Source organism: Arachis hypogaea, chromosome 3 (genome assembly GCF_003086295.3).
Source record: "Arachis hypogaea cultivar Tifrunner chromosome 3, arahy.Tifrunner.gnm2.J5K5, whole genome shotgun sequence".
Classification (NCBI taxonomy): Eukaryota; Viridiplantae; Streptophyta; class Magnoliopsida; order Fabales; family Fabaceae; genus Arachis; species Arachis hypogaea.
The window spans coordinates 3,595,844-3,614,596 of NC_092038.1; the positions used below are offsets into that span (position 1 = coordinate 3,595,844).

Below are 18,753 nucleotides of genomic sequence, written 5' to 3' on the forward strand. Positions count from 1 at the left end.
CTTTCTTGCGGCCCATTATCATTTTGGCGGGAAAAGAAAAGAGTGAATGTTGCGCGAAAGGCGTGTTCTCAGTGTTCTGCACTTCTGCATCTATCTAACCTTTGTTGTTTGAGACATTAGAATTAGAAATTCAGCAGCTTAAATTCTGAGAAGGGGAAGTGCGTGAAATGGATAAATACTTGGTCCCGTTGAAACCCTCAGCGGAAAAGGTTCATCCTCTTCATAGGTAAATTTATTATTTATTTTTTGAAAAAAATGGATTTATATATTTTCACTATGGGTGTTGAAATCAGTTTTGGTAAGAATTGCAAGGTGCCGTTGGAAAAGGAGCAATGTTGAACTGAATGGAAGATTTGAACCTAACTATTGCCATGAGATGCTGGATTTGCTAAGTCGTTCCTACTCTGAGGTGTGTTTAGAAGTGCAGAAAGATTAAACTTATTTCAATGATGGTTCATCTGATATCTACATCTTCTGATGATTTGCTTTATATCTTGTCATAGGTGGGTGTTTTTCCGCATCTGTATCATGCAGATGAGACGCCTTGCGAATCGCATGTAGGTATAATCATGTGTGTGAAAATTGGGGTTTGGAGTTTCCTAAGTCTGTGATTTTAGTTACTTGTGCTTGCTTGCTGTACAGATCCAACGAGCTATTACCAGAGCAAATGGTGATGGAAATCTTCCATCCAAGTTAGTCTTTCAACTTACTTCTGTGTTTGGTCAAATGAACTGATATTAAAAATGCAAATCTTGCAATTATTATTTTGGTTCAAACCATATTGCCAGTAGAAGTTTTCTAATGATGATAGGGTTATGTAGTTTGCATAAAACTTTTGGTTCAAACCATATTACCATTGATTTATCAAAAGAAGCAATGGCATGTGCTGTCGGATGTGAAATGTTTCATTTGGTTTACATCTGATTTCATTTCATTAGTATTTTTATTATACAAAAGCTTATGTTTCTTTGCTAACAGGCAAGGCATCTCTGCAGTGGACTTTGACAACAAGGTATACAGATATTTATGGCGATAGATTGCATGTTTCAAATGAGAAGTTTTCTGAGTTAATACCACTATAAGTGCCTTTAAAGTAAATATTTGGCGTGTACACATAGATATACTTTCAGGTGAAACTTCTGTGTGACGGCTTAATAGTTGTGACTAGTGAGACAAATTTTGCATGTTCAAGGACTTTATTGCCCTCTGTTTGGTTATTTGTGCTTTCTAATTTGTATAATTAGTTACTCTTCTTGTGTTATCTTGGAATGATTTTATGCAATTATCTTTTCGTTTATGTGAAAACTCAAATAGTTTCATTAATTGTTTTGTATTTCTTTTCATTAAACTCCATTTTCAATTATATTCTAGGGAATATACTTGGCATCTGTGACAAAGTTGGGATGCTTAACAGTTCATGACTTTGAAGCTCTTTACTGTCAGACACATAAACAAACTTGTACGGTACTAGCATGCTTAACAAATTTTGGTACACCGAGGTGACAATGGTTTCTGATTTTATGCTGTTGAACATGTTTAATAAGGCTCTAGTTTGGGCTTCGTTCACTTATTGATTTATTGGTTACTTTATTTGGAAGCATTCTTATTTATGATCTCCTTTGGTTTGAGGGTATTTCGAAAGAAGTGATACCGAGTTTAACCTTAGTTTTTGTTAATTTTATGCCAGGCTTGAAAGAAGACGAAAGCAAGCATTTACTGCATCTCTCACTAAAACGACAACTTGATACTGTTAGATGGAATCCTATTAACCAGGATGAGGTTTTCACTGACTATAATTGTGTTCCTATTCACCATTGTAGTTTCAAATTTAGAGTTTGATGTTGTCTACCACGTGTATTGTGTAAAATGGTTTGGTTTTTCCTTTCTAGTTTTATCTAGTGCAACTGTTGTTAGATGTCAAGGACAGTGTTAAAATTTTTTGGTGCTTTTTTCCTGTACAAGTGGTGTGCATTTGATGTAAAACCAGTGCTTTGTAAAATTTATTAATAATTGCTTTGCTGTTGCAGTTTGAACAAGATTCAATATTCTGTCTTCCCCGTGATTTATTTGTTTCTTTATTTATTTCAGGTTGTCTGTGCATCTGTAAAAAGTAGTGAAGTACTTATATTTGATGTTGGATATGTATCATCAGAGCCAATTGAAGTAACTCTCCATTCTTATCTGCTTATATCATCCTATATTGCTATATTCATAATTTATCATTGTATTTCTTCAATGATGTTATGTTATATAGCCTTGTACTGATGTTATTTTGTATATCCTAATCTTTTGCCCCTTGATTATGCAATGCAGGTGTTGAGGACACGAAATACAGCAACAGTTCATGGGTACAACGGACACAAAGGTCTCTCTGATGTTGCCTTTACGTCAAATGACTCATGGTTGGTAGATGAGCCTTGAACAATAAAGCTCCCCCCTCCCTCCTTTATTTTTCTCCCCTCCCTCCCCTGATGAGAGTGATGAGTCCTAACAAATGGTACTCATTTTCTACTAAGGGCCAGTGCTTGTCTAAGCGTATGAAATGTGGCTTATAAAATTTTGATTCAAAATTCAAGCAACAGGAATTTGTTGATTGCCTAATATTGAATAGCAAGTTAGCGAATGCCTAATGTACATATATTCTTACATATTGAATGTAAACTGGACTTTTCTACAATAATGGTTCTGAACAGATACTTCTTTTCTGGGAAAAGGAAACTAACATGACATGATAAATATATGGAAAAATTTAGAGAAGTAAAACATAGCAGTAAGTAATGATATGTTATTCCAATAGTTACTAACTTGTACTTTTGGCACAGCAAAATAATGTACTATTCTAACTATACACTTTTTTGCCCAGTTGAGGATGATAAAATGCGGTTCATATACTGTTGTCTAAGTTTCATTAAGTATAGTTGCATTACACACCTAATCCTAAATAACATCCTATACTTGTTAACTATGCTCATTTTATGAATGTATTTCCCATCATCATCCTCTTCTTAATTTTCCAGTAAATTAAAACAGGATACTTGCTTCTGATACACATGGTGGGATCAATGTTTGGGATAGAAGAGTGAAAGCTCTACCTTCTCTTGAGCTTACGTCTGGTTCATCTAGTACCCTAAACAGCATCCAAATAAATGTTGAAAATCAGGTTAGAAGTTTTGCATGTGCTCTGTCAATGTGCACCATTGACTTAGCCATTTTAGTTTAGGTGACTAATGATATATTGCTTTCGAAGTACCCATTTCTGCTTACCAAATGTTTAAATCTTGTTCGTGGGTTATGATGCTATTTGACTTAATAGGTTACTTGGCACTTTTTTTTCATGGTTCATGCAACTCGGTAAAACAGCAGTGAATTCACAATGTGTTTGCATTAGTTTTGGTTTCAATGAGTTCTGGAGCTCTTGGTTATTGTGTTCAGTCAATATTTTGAGAAGTAACAGACAATTTGTATTCTATCCATTCCAGATTATTTTTGGTGCTGGGAAGAGTGGCTTTGTGTATGTGTGGGACATTCGTGGCGGAAGAGCATCTACTACTTTTCAGAGTCACAAAGAGGTAATATCTCTCTAGATTCTCGTAAATTCATAACTATATGGATTTGGTAATTCTTCTTGCTATTATGTTGTGAAAAATACATCTAAAAATACAAAAGGATCAAGGTTTCATTCATGGACAGATTCTCTTCAATGAATCTGTTTATTTTGTTGGTGTTGGTCACTGTTTCTCCCAACTGTCATTACTGCCTTCCACTAACTGGACTGACAGAACTCGCAGTTGCAGCTACTTTTGTTTAATAAACTATGACTTCATGGCCTGTTCAATAAAGCAAGATATATCTTTTAATTCTCAGCTTTCTTATTAAAAATTTGGAATTTATTTGCTTTCTAGATGTGTCATCCTCCTATAACATCGTTGAAGTTGGCAACATTACTAGAGAAGATTGGATCTTTGAAGGTGTGGTTATCTTTTCTCCTCCAATCGGTTTGTTGTACAAAATACAATTGAGTAAAACTTCCTCTTTTATGCAAGGGCTATACTTTCTACTAAATGTCAAGATCTGCATATAAATGATTGTTATTTGTTGAAAAAAAGGTTGACTTCACTTAAATAGGTTTAGTAAAATCTGTCATTACATTTTAGAATTTGTTTAAGATGGACTTTTCCTTAAATTATTTTGACGAAACTTAATAAAATTTTAATTTCTAGTTTGACATGAATTATACAATCTGCCACCGAGGATATCGTACTAGCGTTTTGGTTTATATTTCTATTTCTATTTCTACTATGACCTATTAACCTTCAAATCATTGCATCTGTAATGTATCATTAATTATTCAACAATAATTGCGAAATCTATCTTAGTTATGGATGGTTTTAACGCTCATTCTTGTTCATGTAAGATTATTGATTTATTGAATATTTGTGAAAGGCCATATTATGAGATTGCAACACGTGACAATTAAATTTTATAAGTTTGTGGTTTATGCTCCTTCATTCTTGTTGCTATGTAGGCACAAGCTAATATTGTTTGCAAAGAGATTCATTCTATTCAAATCAATCCATGTTGCCCATATCAGCTAGCATTCCATCTTGATGATGGCTGGTAGGTTGCCAAGTGTACAGGCCTTCTTCCACTTCATCATTTCCGTGACTTCTCCTTTGAAATTCTCTCTCTTTGTAATTGTTACTTAACACATGACTAGCTAATATTATGTTATGTAGGTCGGGTGTTTTAGATATTAATACTTTACAAGTTACACACATTCATTGCCCTCCCCCAGCTTGGTTGTAAGTTCATTTAACTTATAGTTTCTTTGTTGATTATTTACAATATCACTTTATAACTACATTTTTTTTTGTCATGAACTTTACAACTACATCTAACCAATTTTTTTCCTGTTATTTGTTAGAAATGATTCCTATGATCTGTCATATATAAGAAAACCTTCATGGTTATCTACATGTTCGGTAAGATTTTGTTTTCCCTATTGTGTAAGTAATAAATGGAATTCTATCTTTGCAATAACATTTTTCTCTTGGTGCAGATATATTTGGTTGGTTCATCATCTGATAGTGGCATTCATCTCTTAGATTTCTACCCTAGTACCAGCTCGCCGAGCCATGTGCATTTCAAGTAAGGCACTAACATTGATGCATATGGACACCAAAGTTCCCTGGTTTTTATTTCACTAAACCACTTAGTTAAGAGTACACATATAAGTGGTGTAAGTTTAAACCCAAAAATAATTTGGCCCAAAGATCACTTACTCACGTAAACAACTCAACATGATCCAACATGACTTTTCTTTTATACTCTCTTGGAGACAATAAAAAGAACAGAGGAACTTTTTCTTTCATTGCACACACATATCAAGCGTACATGGGTTCATACTTCATATCTTTTACAGGCAAAGCTTTTCCAGGTATCTTAATAACTAAGGATGATATTACTAACAAACAACTGTTTTCTTAATGTCTAAGAAAACTTATGTGCGGCGTGAGAAGCAAATAGTAGTTTGTAGGTTTGTCTTAATAACTAAGATATATCTATGACTAGTCGAAGATCTTAATCTTCAAGATAATTCCCAGTAGCAACTTTTGATTATCATTGGCGACAACTTGGATGAGGAGCCCGAGGCTTGATCAACTCGAATGCTTAGAGCCGGTGATGGCTTCAAACTTGATAAGTTTGATTTAAATGCTAACAAGTAGAGATGACCTTATATTAGTGCTTAAATTTACAACATATGTATATAACAAAACATTCATTTGGTTAAGTTTACCTATCAATATTTTTTCTTAAAGTTTTAGTAATTTTCATTGTAGAGAGGATACTGATAATGTTTCCAAGATGAATAGGAGTAAAAATCATCAAAACAGATTTATTCCTTTATCTGAAGGAATTATTTCATGTGCTGCACATCCTTTATATAATGCCATCGTAGTAGGAACAAAGGTTTGTGGGTAAAATTTCTTTGTCTTTTTGTTTTTAGAATCAGACTTACAAGATCATTATTACTGATATCATTGATTGATATTTGATTTCAGAAGACATCTTTGCTCGTGATTTCACAAAGACGAAGGTCAAACAGTGAAGAAGATTAGTCCAAACTTGATTTATTGTTGGAAGTTAGTTGTACAAATTGAATCACGATTGTTGATTTAAGATATAATAAAGTATTTCTTATTTAATTATTGACAGATTTCCGTTGTATGACTTTGATTTTTATTTCGTTTTTCTTTTTAAACTTAAATTTATAAGACTTTTACTCATGAAATACAAAGATTTTATTTTAAAATTATATAAAATTAATTAAAATAAACAATATTTGTAATATCAAACAAATCTACATTTATTTTCATTGGCTTAATAAACCTTCTTATCTGGTCATCCCTCCACCTCTCGACCGTAAGATGAGATGACACCATATCTAATTCAAAACTTTAAGGTAATAAGTTAATGGGTCTCTCATCTTATAAACTCTTCATTCTTTTTTGTTTTCTTGGATGTGGGATTAACTTCACTAAAAAGAAAACCAATCCTGATGAATATTAAGAGGAAAATCATAAAAGGAATAGTGTAAACTTTGCATCAATCAAACCAAGCTTATTTTCCTTTTCTTAATCCCATTTTATTAAATTAGATCATTCACCAAAAACAAAATTAATTACTTCTCCCGAATGACAGAAATACAGAATCAATCTATAAGAAAGAGAGCATGAAAAATAACAGTCAAAATTATTGATAAAGACAACCAAGAAATGTACAGTATATTATATTATATCCCATGCATCGAAGATGATATGTTGGTCTTGTCATTTTATGCTAGACGAAGTGAACCACACTTATTGCTGTGATGTTCCTTGTACTTGGTTTTGTTCCTTAAGGGTACCCAGAAAGAGACACCGAATTCTTTTCACTTGCTTCTTTCAAGCTAAGCTGTGATTTCGAGAGAAAATGATAGAGAATACACAATGTTACAACCAAGGTACACCCCATGTTCTGTTCCAAAAAGAGTGTGCAAAACAACAAAAATGAATTTGCTAGATTTTTATGCAAAGTATTTTTCTAAAGTAATACTATACGAACATCTAAAAGTGTTAATTGAACTGAGTAATATTACACATCCAAATCATTTTATGAACCAAGTCCAACTAAGTTAAACAATAAGACTTGAAATAATGTTATCTATAATTAATTTTTATTGATGTTAGACTAACTTGGTTAGACTTAGTTAACATAAATATTTGGATGTGTAACATTATACTAATTGAACATGGTATAATTTAAAATGAAAAATAACAGTTTGACTATTTAATGCCGTTGTTTTTATATAAAGTTGATAATAGCTGTGAACAATTTGGTCCCATGTTTATTTGTCCTTGTTTCTCCAAAGAGGGGCTAACTTTGATATAATTCATAACCATGCAAGGGCTATGATAGCAAAATTAAGTAAAGTTGTATGCATGATGAGTTGTATTATGAAGAGAAGTTAAGGGATTTGTTTTGTTTGAATGTGATTAGTGTGGGATCATAGGGCTTCCCTCATCCAACTTATTATTTAAGGGTTTGTTTGGTGTCCCCTACTCTCCTTGCCAATGAAATCAATTATTGGAAGAACAGACATAAATATAGCTTTCCTTGAGAAAAACCTTACACCTAAATTGATCCCTATTTACAATGATGTATCTTATTTTGGTCCCATTTTATAGAGGAAGTAACACATAAATGTTGGTCCCCCTTTGATAAAGACAGAAACACATGATGTCAAGGGAAAAGTTTCCCTAAATTAAACTCTTTTATAAGGTGACTTATAGTGTATTCAACCTTAGATTAGCACTACTATACATTTACAATATTTGTCATTTAAGCATATATAGATTATATAGTTGGTTTTCTATTTGAGAATCTCAAATCATGGTTGAACAAAAAGTTAAAAAAGAGATTCTTTTTATTCAAAACGTATTTTAGGGTACATAAAAATAAACTAAACTTGCCATTAAGAAGATATAGACCTTCCAATTATTTATTAGTCCCTATTGTGCTCTGATAAATCTATTTTGTTCCCATTTTTTTATTTGAATTACAAATTTATTAAACTCTGACTTAGTTCTATCTAACCAAATCATCCCCTCTATCATGAGTAAAATTATCCAATGTTTATTAATTTTCATCTTCAGAATTCAAACTCAAAAGCTTGCTTAAGAGACATAAGTGTTCCACTGCTTAAACCAACAAGGCATTGAATTTTCAGTCCTTTGATGAAGTAGAAACACAGCATTATACAGAGTTTCTGTAAAAATACACTTGTATATATATAAAATGATAAAAATACTATTTGTACCAAAAGAATCAGTTATAGTATATATGTGTGTATAAATAAATACATGTGTTGTTTCACATACTTTCAATGTGTATTTTATATTTCAACATGTATTTTATCTATATTGAATAATTGATTTAGTAGCTGATTTTTTATATATACGTAATAACATAATTTATAAAATGAGAATGCAGAATTATATTTTGAGTTTTGACTATTTCCATTCAGAATTTCAGATTATATTGATTTGTAATTAAGATTGAACTACTTATAGAATAAAGGGTAGATATCAAATTATGATCAGAATATCATTTATTATTGGTTTTATAGCCTTATAGGTAGTTATGCATGCTTGCATAGTCTTCTTTAATTTTCTTCCTTATTTAAGGGACATTTATTATTTTAAGAGAGGTCTATCTTAATATGTTAATATTTGTCATTTATTCTCCTATGCATGCTTGTCTGAAAAACATTGTTGAGGAAAGTTTTAATTTATTCTGTAGAAGTAGTAACCAAATCCAAAAAGCATTGACTAATTTTATGATAATTTAAGCAAAACAATAAAATGATGAACATTTTGAAGAGTACATAAATAGAAAATAATTAAACAATAGAGAAAGAATCCTATTATCTGTTTGGTGGGAGGATCAAAATTATTTAATCTGTTAGAAGAAGACTAAAACATCTCAATCACTTCATTGATCCTTTTCTACAGTTAGAACCAAAAACATCAATGTCCTAATGAGTTGGCTTTTAAACTACCTATACTTATAAGAGTTGTTCAATAAGTTGTGACATTCTTTGAGCCCTATCAATATCACTATCACTGTACATAATAAAAACAAAATTTAATTCAAGCATTGTCCACAAATGCTATAAATCAAGCAAGAAAAGACACTTATCATGTGGTAGTTTGAAAAATCTTACTGAACTCCACCTAAGCTTTGGCTGAGGGATCTTAGTTTCCCATAACATTATATATGACTTTTACATGTAAGAAGAGTGGTAAAGAATTCTTTATCAAATAAACAAATAAGATCTCATGTCAAGTATTTAACCTGGAATTGACTAATCTCATTATATCATTAAATCACTTTTTATAAAATATTTTTTGTCAGTTCAATTTTTTTATTTCTGATCATCTTGCATAGAGATTATTTAAACTAAATGTTATAAGTTAAAAAAATAATTTATAAAAAATAATTAATATTGACTGATCAAAAATTAATTTTCTATAATTATTCTTTCAGAAAATACTCGAATTTGTTTTAAATAGTATAACAATTGTTTAAAGATACTAGAATACATAGTGATGAAGACTAATTAAAAAAATGCATAGTGAAGAACTTAATTTTTAATTTTTTTTTTTTAGAAAGTTTGAAGATTCTCCGATTTCAAAAGTACCCTTAAGGAAGTTAGTTATTTATATATGGCATGTGATGGGCTTTTATGTAAATTTAAAACATAGTAGAAAACATAATAATTAAAATCTCGATTTAACTCTTAAAATCTTTTGATATTATGATTTTAAATTAGTCAATCAATTTTACAAAATTTTTACTAGGTTTGACAATTTTATCATTTAAATTTTCTGGTTAAAATTTTACGTTTTACATACTTAATTTACTTTTTTGAATTCACCTAAAATTTTAATTTTCTCTGCCTTGGTAGGGAGTGCCCACTTGAACACTTGATCCCTTCTTTTACACTCTGTCTCCTATGTATGATAATTGATAAGTGTCAACATTTTGGAACGTTTCATTTATTTTTTCTTTTTTGCCGAAAAAAACTGCACCTTGCACGCTTCATTGTTATTCTTACTCTCTTTTTTTATTAGACAATGTTGACCACATCCAAAGTAACCTTCATAATTTAATTTGGGATTCGCAAAAGTGGGGAAAAAATAAAGAAGAAAGTTACTTTGCAATTTGAGTGAACTAAAAGCTTTTATTATTGTCTAGTTTGAGTTCAATTCAAATCCATGAATTAAAAAAGAAAATCAAAATAAGTTATTTTCTTCTTTGAAGCTTCTCAAATAATAGATTGTTTAAGATCTTAAATTTACACTGTGCATTTGGCATCATTTGAATAATAGAGAGGAAAATTCAAGGGACGAAGTAATTGATACACAAGAACAAAAAACACTTGAAAATACATAAATAAAAATAGAATGAACAAATTATATAATTTATTATTAATATTATAAATATATCCACAAAAAATTAACTATTAAATTTTATTTATATAAAATATATGTTAAAATACAAAATATATATTACAACATATGAGATAACACACGTATAATTGAATTAGTAATTAACTTTTAGTTTACACATAATATTTTTTAATTACTATATCATAATTACACTTTTTTTTCAGCAACAATCTGGTTTGAGTGGAAACCACACATCATGATTAATATAGATTCTAAATTAATATCTTGTCACTTAACTAGGAAAATATTTCACTAATGAAATAGAAAAAAAAAAAATAAAAAGTAGTGAATCTACATTGAAGAATAAGTGAACAAAGTTCTAGAAGACAAAACTATTGCATAAACTTGAATGACATTCAGTGTGATGATTACACAAGTACATAAGAAGAGCACCAAAACAAATATCCTAATAAAATTAAAAGCTGAAATTACTTGAGCAAAGGGATATGGTGGTGGTGGTGGTGGTGTGGAACATAGTGGCATGGAATTTCATATGCTTAGTACCAAAAAGCAATCATGTGAAACAGTGGTACCACCACCACCACCTCCTCCTAAAGTTGTAATTTCATATTTTTTTTGGGAATATGTGGACAATTTGGTAAAGTAGCTTCTTCACACACTTTGCTACACTCCACATAATAAGTAGTGTTAAAATTCCTTTTCTTTTACTCTTCACATGCTCACTTTCCATTTCCAACCAAGACAAAAATTGGTTGGACTTTTGGGGTATCTCAATTCTATTTTTTCTGGCTCTCCAAGGTTCTAACTTCAGGACCTAGCTCTCAAAATTTAATATTTATTTTTACACAACAAAAATTACAACTTAACACAAACTAGTACAGTCACTAATCAATAAAGAAAACACATCGTTAAGAAAATTATTGATCACTGAAAAAATACACTTAGATAAAACACTTCTTTTTATCAATTTGACCAATCCACAGATAGTGTAATAAATTCATATATACAAAAAATATCATGTGTAGAATACTATTATTAAAAATAAGAGTATCAATTTTCCTAATAATTTCTCAAATCGGATTTTCTGTTGGCAATAACAAAAAGATAGAGCCTTTAAAGTAAAATCCAACCGTTATTTAACACTTATTAACCCCACTTTTATTCTTTTTGCTCCTCAATAAATTGTTATTATTATTATCTTGTGCGCACATATAAATAACATATTCATATTATTATCTTTGTGAGAATTTGTTCATGTTCCACTCTGTTGTGTTCTGTTTTGATGGCTTCAACTGCTTTCAACGACAAGAATGGAAACCCTGAATTGTCAAGGCAGGAAATTCAGAACGCCATAGCCAAAGCTGTGGAGCTAAGAGCACTTCATGCAACTTTGATGAGAGGGAACACCACATCCAATGCTAGATTCCCTTCACCTTCCCCTGTTTCACGCCCTGTTTCTCATTTCTCTGCTCATGATTACCCTGTTTTCACCCCAGTATGTTCCAATTCGTAAAGTTGCCTTCTTTTTTGTTCTTCTCTTCTTTTTCTCAATTGGGTATGCACAAATTCATGCTATCAAAGATATTTTGTTCAAAGTAATTTGACAGTGTTTTCGAAATGTGTTTGTTCTGTTCTTCGTGTTAGAATTTATGGAATTAGCAATAATTATAAACAAGATTTCGTTTTTGTTTTGGTTTTATGATTTATTACTACTTATCATTCTCTTTTCTCTTGAAGACTTGAACTATGTCACTTGTGATGTTGATAAATTCTGACACTCTGGTCTTATTAAAAGAACATGCCCCACTGTTGTGGTAGTTATATACATAATCCTTACTTCGCTTTTTCTTTTTCTTTTCTTTTTTTTTTCTAATTTAATATCTATGAGATAATTAGTGTAACTTCAAAATTAATATCCTCTTTCTTTTGTTCTCCTTTTTTTCAATTTTGATGATGGGTTTCTAAATTTGGAAAAATCATTGACAGAGCTATGAGGATGATCCACTACCAGCTTACAATAATCAGAACCACTTGAAAAGCCTGACAATTTCAGATAGTTGGGATGAGAATGTTCTAGAACACACCATGGAAGCAATTGTACCATATTACAAGGAGAATTCAAGTTCAAGAAAGGGACTTCCTTATGGTTTTGCCAACATAGAATCTCACATATGCCCAGGTGCTGATGATAGCAAATCTGCAACCAGTTCTTGTGCAAATCACATAACTGTTCTTCAAGCATCATCACCTGCCAATGAATACTTGCAGTGTAGAAGAAACAGTTTGGAGGACTTCAATTCTGTATCGTCGTGCAATCAATGTAAGCCGGCTGTCATAACAAGCGAATTTGAGACTGCAAGGACCAGCAAGAGTTCCACTAGTGTTGTCCCGGTCACGGATTCTCATTCATCTATTCAATCTCAACAGAAAAGCAAGGGGATGATTTCTTGGTTGTTTCCTCGGCTAAAGAAAAAGACTAATAAGAATGAGAATTCCCCGAGTCGCGCAGAATCTGAGGATGTTTCTCAGGTTCTTAAGGACTTGGGAATCATGTCTATTGAGTCATTGAAGAAAGAGTTGATGGAAGCAAATGAGAATAGAGATGTGGCCTTAATGGAGGTTTCTGAGATGAGGTCTTCGCTCGGCGAGCTGAAACAGAAACTGGAGTACTTGGAGGGTTATTGTGAGGAGCTTAAGAAAGCTTTAAGGCAAGCAATGCAAGCAAGGGATTCTCAGCATCTTTGTGAACAACAGCTCAATAATCCTCAAATGGAGAAAAAGTTTGATAAAAAGGGAGGAAATTTGATGCCGGTGAGCGAGGAAGCAATGGTAGAAGGATTCTTGCAGATAGTATCAGAGTCAAGATTATCAGTAAAGCAGTTCTGTAAGACTCTTATAAACAACATCGACGAAACTGATCAATCTTTGACACAACATTTGAACTTGCTTCTTCAACCATATAAGCTTTCCTTGAGTGCCAAGTATTCCAAGGCAGTATTATACCACTTTGAAGCTTTCATAAACCAATGTCTCTACCAAGACTTCGAGAATTGCGTGTTCCAAAAGAATGGCTGCCCAAAACTGCTGGATCCGCAGCAGGATCGGCGAGTGCAGTTCTCATCATTTGTTTCCCTTAGGAACTTGAGCTGGAATGAAGTACTAAGAAAGGGAACAAAGTACTACAGTGAAGAGTTTAGCAAGTTCTGTGACCAAAAAATGAGTTGTATTAACACAACTCTAAATTGGACTAGACCTTGGCCTGAACAACTCCTTCAATCTTTCTTTGTGGCAGCAAAATGCATGTGGTTGATGCATTTGCTTGCATTTTCTTTCAATCCACCATTGGGAATTTTAAGGGTTGAAGAAAATAGAAACTTTGATCCTCATTACATGGAAGATATGTGTCCAAGATCTCAGGGTCCAAGCAGGGTTAAGATCATGGTGATGCCAGGGTTTTTTGTTCAGGATAGGGTCTTGAGGTGTAAAGTTATTTGCAGGTACAAATCTGTAGCCTAAGTTAACAGTTTGGAAATAGTTTTTGTTTTCACATTGAATTTTTTTTCCCTGGCTTTTTTATTTAATCTGTGTCATTTTCAGTAACTGTAGCTAAATGTATCCATGGTTTGTTCAAATTGATTTAATATTCAGTCAAATGTATGTCATATTAGTATATTACTGTATACACTTCTGTCATAAAGAATGTACAATAACCATGTTAGGAAACTGAATGTGATGATGAAACTTTCAAATTTTCTCAACACAGTAATTTGGATTTTCAGTTATACTAACTAAAAAAAAAAAAATTGTTGGGTAAAAATTAATGAAACAAACATTCCCATAAAAATAAAGTGGAAAAATCATCTGTGATTCAGTTGGAACTCAGAAATCGACGTGTTTCATTATTATCTTTTCCCATCATCAGATAAAAAGAAGCTTTCTAAAGTTCCTAACAGAAAATATAGCCAGAAACGATGTTGCAGCAAAAGCAAAAGCTTGATTAGTTTAGGAATTTAATACTACGCACTAGTTGCTTTAAGTACAGATGGAGAGTATGCTTAACGTCAATCAATAAAATATTAGATTAGTTTAGGTTTGGTACAGCGTTTCACACACTTTCATGATCAATAATTTAAGGGCATTAGAGTGCATAACACCCAATTGGGGACCTCTATTACACGTTTGTCCTTTAATACTATATCATTGGTGCAATGATAGGCATATTCACTTTGCATCTTTCAATGGTGACTCAACCCAGCATTTGATGCAAAGTCAATTGTTCAAATATTTCTCATCATTAAGATGAGAACCAGAACCAAGTGCCAAAAAATGTCTATGCATGAGGAACAAGCTCAGTTCTTACACTAAGAAAGAATGAAATTCTAGAACATCAAAGTGATGCCACATTAGGGTGCATCTGAACATTCACCCTCACTCCACCAGAAGCTAACTGAGAAACTTGTAGTTAGGGACCGCACATAGTGCCACCACTTTGGTGGGATATATAACATATCACCTTCCTCTAAAATACAGTCTACAAATTCCAAGTCTTGCACTTTAGGAAACTTCCTTTCATCTATGTCATCTAAGTCAACCTTCAAACAAAGAGATAATTCCAATCAACATGGGGACACATATTTTCGAAATATCAACAATAATAAACACAAATTAAATTATAAGAAAAAGAATTACCAACACCTGATATATTTGTATCCATTATGCAACATAGAAGATTCATGGACAAAATTTATTTTCCATACACACATTTAGCACGATTGACTGGAAATCAACATGGAAATCCTTCTTTATATACTACAACCCCATCCAATCCAAATTCTATATTACGTTTTTGTAGCAGAAGTCTAATGAATAATAAGCATTGGATTTACAAAAGGAACATTTTCATTCACAATTATCCATTTTCATAGTAGATCTGCGGTTAAAAAATGCAAGTACATCACTTGACTGCCAGGGCAATCTGTGGCCTGTGCAAGGATAAAAGCTCAGACACATAATGTGAGAACAGAGAAAGAAGAGAAAAAGAAAAGTTAGGACAAAAAAGAAGAGAATTACATTAATGAAATACTTCTAGAGTTTTCAGCCATTCAGATTGGGATGCAGTCATAGTGCTATGCTTCCAAGCAAAAGTCATAAGCAGACTGCATGGAAGGTCAATCAGTCATATAGTTCAACAAACAAAATACCTGGCTGGAATTGGTACGCATTGTCTCCGAGTAGGGATAAAGTTCCTCAGACAAAGATGCTGAGTAAAGCCTAACGTACTTCTTCCCAACAACCTGAAAGTATAGAGCATGACAATAAATACATTCAAAGTGGTGCACAGTAATCCTTGGAACAATATGTCTATTAGTATGAATTATAGATGAGGCAATTTTCTCTTTTCCATTAATAAAAAGGAACATTTCCTCAAACAATTTAAATAACAAGGATATTACATAAACCCCGATATCATCCACATATATTAAAGGTTTCTCTTAAAATGAACCATAGTAAGTCTGAAAATCATACTTTAAATAGCGAGAGGCACATCAACAAGTCCATCCCAACGATCCAGAAGACCAGAAGACAACTTTATTTAGGGTGTGATTCTAGTTGGAGTTCAGAAGGGAAGGGAAGAGTTTGAAGAGTGAAAATCAAGACCTTCCCTTCCCTCTTTTTACCACGAAAAGCAAATCTCACAGATCACAAACATCACCTTGGTAATGCAAGTATATAAATGACATAATAAGTTACCTGAGCTAGTATGTTATGATGTGGATCATGGTGTAATGGCGTTACTGTTCCAGCTGGACCAAACCAAGCATTAAGAGATCTTAGCTCCCCTCCACCGGCAAAACAATAGTCAGGAATAAAGATATCTTTCCGAAGCTCATTTATCTGCCATTTCAATAATGTCATTAACTTTCATTATTAGTATGCAATATGGGAAAAGTCTGAATTGGAAACAATCTAAATTCATCTATAAGTACTTGATCAAATAATGGATGCTGGGCAAGATATGTAGGACCCCCTGGAGAACCACCATTGGATTTTATACGCTGAAGCAACTCTGAAAATGTGATTAGCTCTTGCTTCCAGTCTGTACATAAATAGTTCTTGCCAACCTACAAAGAATTTTGCATTTACCCTTTTTCTTTCAATATTTATGGATATTGAAAAAAATATGTATGATACATACATAAGTTCCACTCCAAACCCCCACCCCTCTGTGTGTTTACATGTTTGGCTGTGGAATTCCTGTAGACAGCTAAATAACTTCAACAGTCTAGCTTGCGATGCATGTAGCATGAGATGCATAACAGGGAACTTTGAAAATGGTCCTAGAAATTTTGAACAAGGCAATTTGGGACCTAGAAAAACAGAGTATACAAATGGACCATATGCAATGCACATAGATTATTTGCATGAAAATTCCTAGTTGGTACAAAGGATCATCAACAAGATATTTATTTTAGTTTTACCTATAAATGGAAGATGAGCAATTACCTCGACGGGAACTGTACGATCACCAGCAACTCTCAGCAAATAGTCTATGTTGTTCCATTTTGTCTTGGCCGGCCAGTGAACCATACAATCACTGATGATAACCGGTGTACCAGCCAGGTAATGATCTTTCAAGAACTTGTCCAGCGACAAACCAGATCTCTTTTCCACAATCTTAGAAGAAAGGGACTTGATAGGTAAAAGTTGGAGCACCTACAGAGTAAAATGCTATAACATAAACATTAGAAAAGCCATATCACAAATGTAAAGCCGAATTTCGTAATTTGTATTCAAACTAAAGGATTAATATCCAAGATTTGTATTCAATTGTTCACGCTATATACGTAAGGGCAAATTATTACACTCAATTCCACTAAGATTTGGTGAAATTCAACCCTACTCTCCTCTCTATCTCTAAAATTATACATTGACTTTTTCCTAAAATTTAGGCAATAATACTCTAGGGACCTATACGTTTTGTAAAGTATAGCACTAAACATCGTATAAACACAATAGTAACTTCCCCTTAAGGGGTTCAGAGAGACCAATTTCACATTAGAAAAATAAATAGCACGATTGTCCTTGTGTAAACTACCACCATTCTGGCACCAGTTTTTATTTTGTTATTTATTTTTTTACATTGTATTTGACAGTTATTTTAGCTGCAAAATGGTTTTAGGGCTACATTGATCATTTTAAATTCTCAAAGACTAAAATAATGCACATTTGCAAGAACATGATGAAAATAAATAAATAAATAAATAAAAATTGGAGGAAGGACCTCACCTGAGACACATGAAATTCCGGATGAACAAGGCTTCGTTGCTCGGAGTTGTTGACCGAACCTTCTTCGAAGCTTCCCTCAGAAACCCTACGGGAACTGTTGGCTCTCTCTGAAACCTTCTCTATCGCAGAGTCCAAATCCTTTCTGAGGAGCGTCCCTCCCATGATGATCCCCATGTCAAGAACCCTAAGCGCCTCCTTGAACTCGCCGTTACCGTTGTGGTGCCTTGCCACGTGGAGGCATGCCATCGAGTACGCGTCGCGCCACACCGGAAGCACCGACTGCCACGGACCTGAGTGCAGCTGCTCCCACGCCATCTCCAGCGCCGCCTCCGCGGCCCGGACGTCACCGGTCGCCGCCAGCGATGCCATTCTCACGTAGGCGTAGCCGCCGTGCTCCGATATGGTTTGGAGGAGCTCCGCTGACTCCATGTCCAGTGTCGGCGTGTCGAAATCTCCACCGTGAGGGGTGGTGGTTGACGACATGGTCTGCGGCGGCGACGCGGTGGAGAGAAAAGCTCCGGCGCGTGGTTTTTATAGGAGTGTTGTGGTGTGTGTCTGAGTGTACCAAAAAGTGATTGATATTTGGACACAACTTTGAGATATTTCTCTAAGTATCTTTGGACTCATAAATCTTAATTATTCTAAATTATTAATTCACACTCTTATATAATCTCATCTTATACCCACCAAAAAAATCTTATAAAAAAATTTCACACTGTTTTCCAATACAAAATTCATGTTAGTCTACATAAAAAAATCAATTTTTAAATTAATAACACGTATAAAAATATATTAAAATATAAAAATAATAATTTATATATATATATATATGTTGATTTTTGTGTATACAATGTTTTTATTAATATAATAATATATAATAATTTAATTTTAATGTGTCGCTAAAATAATTTTATATATATATTTAATTATATAATATTATGTCATAAAAGAT

The 18,753-nt window shown here is 32.9% G+C and overlaps 3 protein-coding genes across 5 annotated transcripts; 2 read left to right on the forward strand and 1 right to left on the reverse strand.

Annotated features, from left to right (window-relative positions):
- Window positions 1–73: 73 nt before the first annotated feature.
- Window positions 74–6,228, forward strand: LOC112788852 (uncharacterized). 2 transcript variants are annotated; one of them, XM_025830495.3, is made up of 18 exons: window positions 74–226; window positions 304–409; window positions 504–557; window positions 643–692; window positions 979–1,012; window positions 1,372–1,459; window positions 1,688–1,779; window positions 2,089–2,163; window positions 2,314–2,402; window positions 3,031–3,160; window positions 3,480–3,569; window positions 3,903–3,968; window positions 4,526–4,617; window positions 4,737–4,802; window positions 4,925–4,982; window positions 5,060–5,148; window positions 5,841–5,970; window positions 6,063–6,228. In XM_025830495.3, the coding sequence occupies exons 1-18, from the start codon at window positions 168–170 to the stop codon at window positions 6,117–6,119; spliced, it is 1,425 nt and encodes a 474-aa protein (XP_025686280.1). In that variant the 5' UTR covers window positions 74–167; the 3' UTR covers window positions 6,120–6,228. The 2 variants fall into 2 exon arrangements, with proteins under 2 accessions (XP_025686280.1, XP_025686282.1); XM_025830497.3 differs by having other exon boundaries at window positions 313–409.
- A 4,992-nt stretch (window positions 6,229–11,220) lies between these two features.
- On the forward strand, window positions 11,221–14,167 carry LOC112788855 (IRK-interacting protein). The gene is made up of 2 exons (XM_025830502.3): window positions 11,221–12,009; window positions 12,501–14,167. Exons 1-2 carry the CDS (start codon window positions 11,797–11,799, stop codon window positions 14,028–14,030), a joined length of 1,743 nt encoding a protein of 580 aa, XP_025686287.1. The 5' UTR covers window positions 11,221–11,796; the 3' UTR covers window positions 14,031–14,167.
- A 402-nt stretch (window positions 14,168–14,569) lies between these two features.
- On the reverse strand, window positions 14,570–18,449 carry LOC112788856 (lysine-specific demethylase JMJ30). Of its 2 annotated transcripts, none has more exons than XR_003196122.3 (6): window positions 17,802–18,449; window positions 17,019–17,228; window positions 16,502–16,636; window positions 16,266–16,409; window positions 15,585–15,808; window positions 14,570–15,106 (listed from the first exon to the last, which is right to left on the reverse strand). XR_003196122.3 is itself a non-coding variant. In XM_025830503.3 (6 exons), exons 1-6 carry the CDS (start codon window positions 18,282–18,284, stop codon window positions 14,918–14,920), a joined length of 1,254 nt encoding a protein of 417 aa, XP_025686288.1. In that variant the 5' UTR covers window positions 18,285–18,449; the 3' UTR covers window positions 14,570–14,917. The 2 variants fall into 2 exon arrangements, 1 of the variants encoding a protein (XP_025686288.1); XM_025830503.3 differs by having other exon boundaries at window positions 15,716–15,808.
- Between the last annotated feature and the right edge of the window lie 304 nt (window positions 18,450–18,753).

Coding starts and splice junctions, on each gene's coding strand:
- LOC112788852 (XM_025830495.3), top strand. CDS start 168: ATGGATAAATACTTGGTCCCGTTGAAACCCTCAGCGGAAAAGGTTCAT. Junction 2,403..3,030: donor TTTACGTCAAATGACTCATG/GTTGGTAGATGA, acceptor AAATTAAAACAG/GATACTTGCTTCTGATACAC. Junction 3,570..3,902: donor CTTTTCAGAGTCACAAAGAG/GTAATATCTCTC, acceptor TTTGCTTTCTAG/ATGTGTCATCCTCCTATAAC.
- LOC112788855 (XM_025830502.3), top strand. CDS start 11,797: ATGGCTTCAACTGCTTTCAACGACAAGAATGGAAACCCTGAATTGTCA. Junction 12,010..12,500: donor ATTACCCTGTTTTCACCCCA/GTATGTTCCAAT, acceptor AATCATTGACAG/AGCTATGAGGATGATCCACT.
- LOC112788856 (XM_025830503.3), bottom strand. CDS start 18,284: ATGTCGTCAACCACCACCCCTCACGGTGGAGATTTCGACACGCCGACA. Junction 16,637..17,018: donor ATCGTACAGTTCCCGTCGAG/GTAATTGCTCAT, acceptor AATTCTTTGTAG/GTTGGCAAGAACTATTTATG. Junction 15,107..15,715: donor TGCGTACCAATTCCAGCCAG/GTATTTTGTTTG, acceptor CTTTGTTTGAAG/GTTGACTTAGATGACATAGA.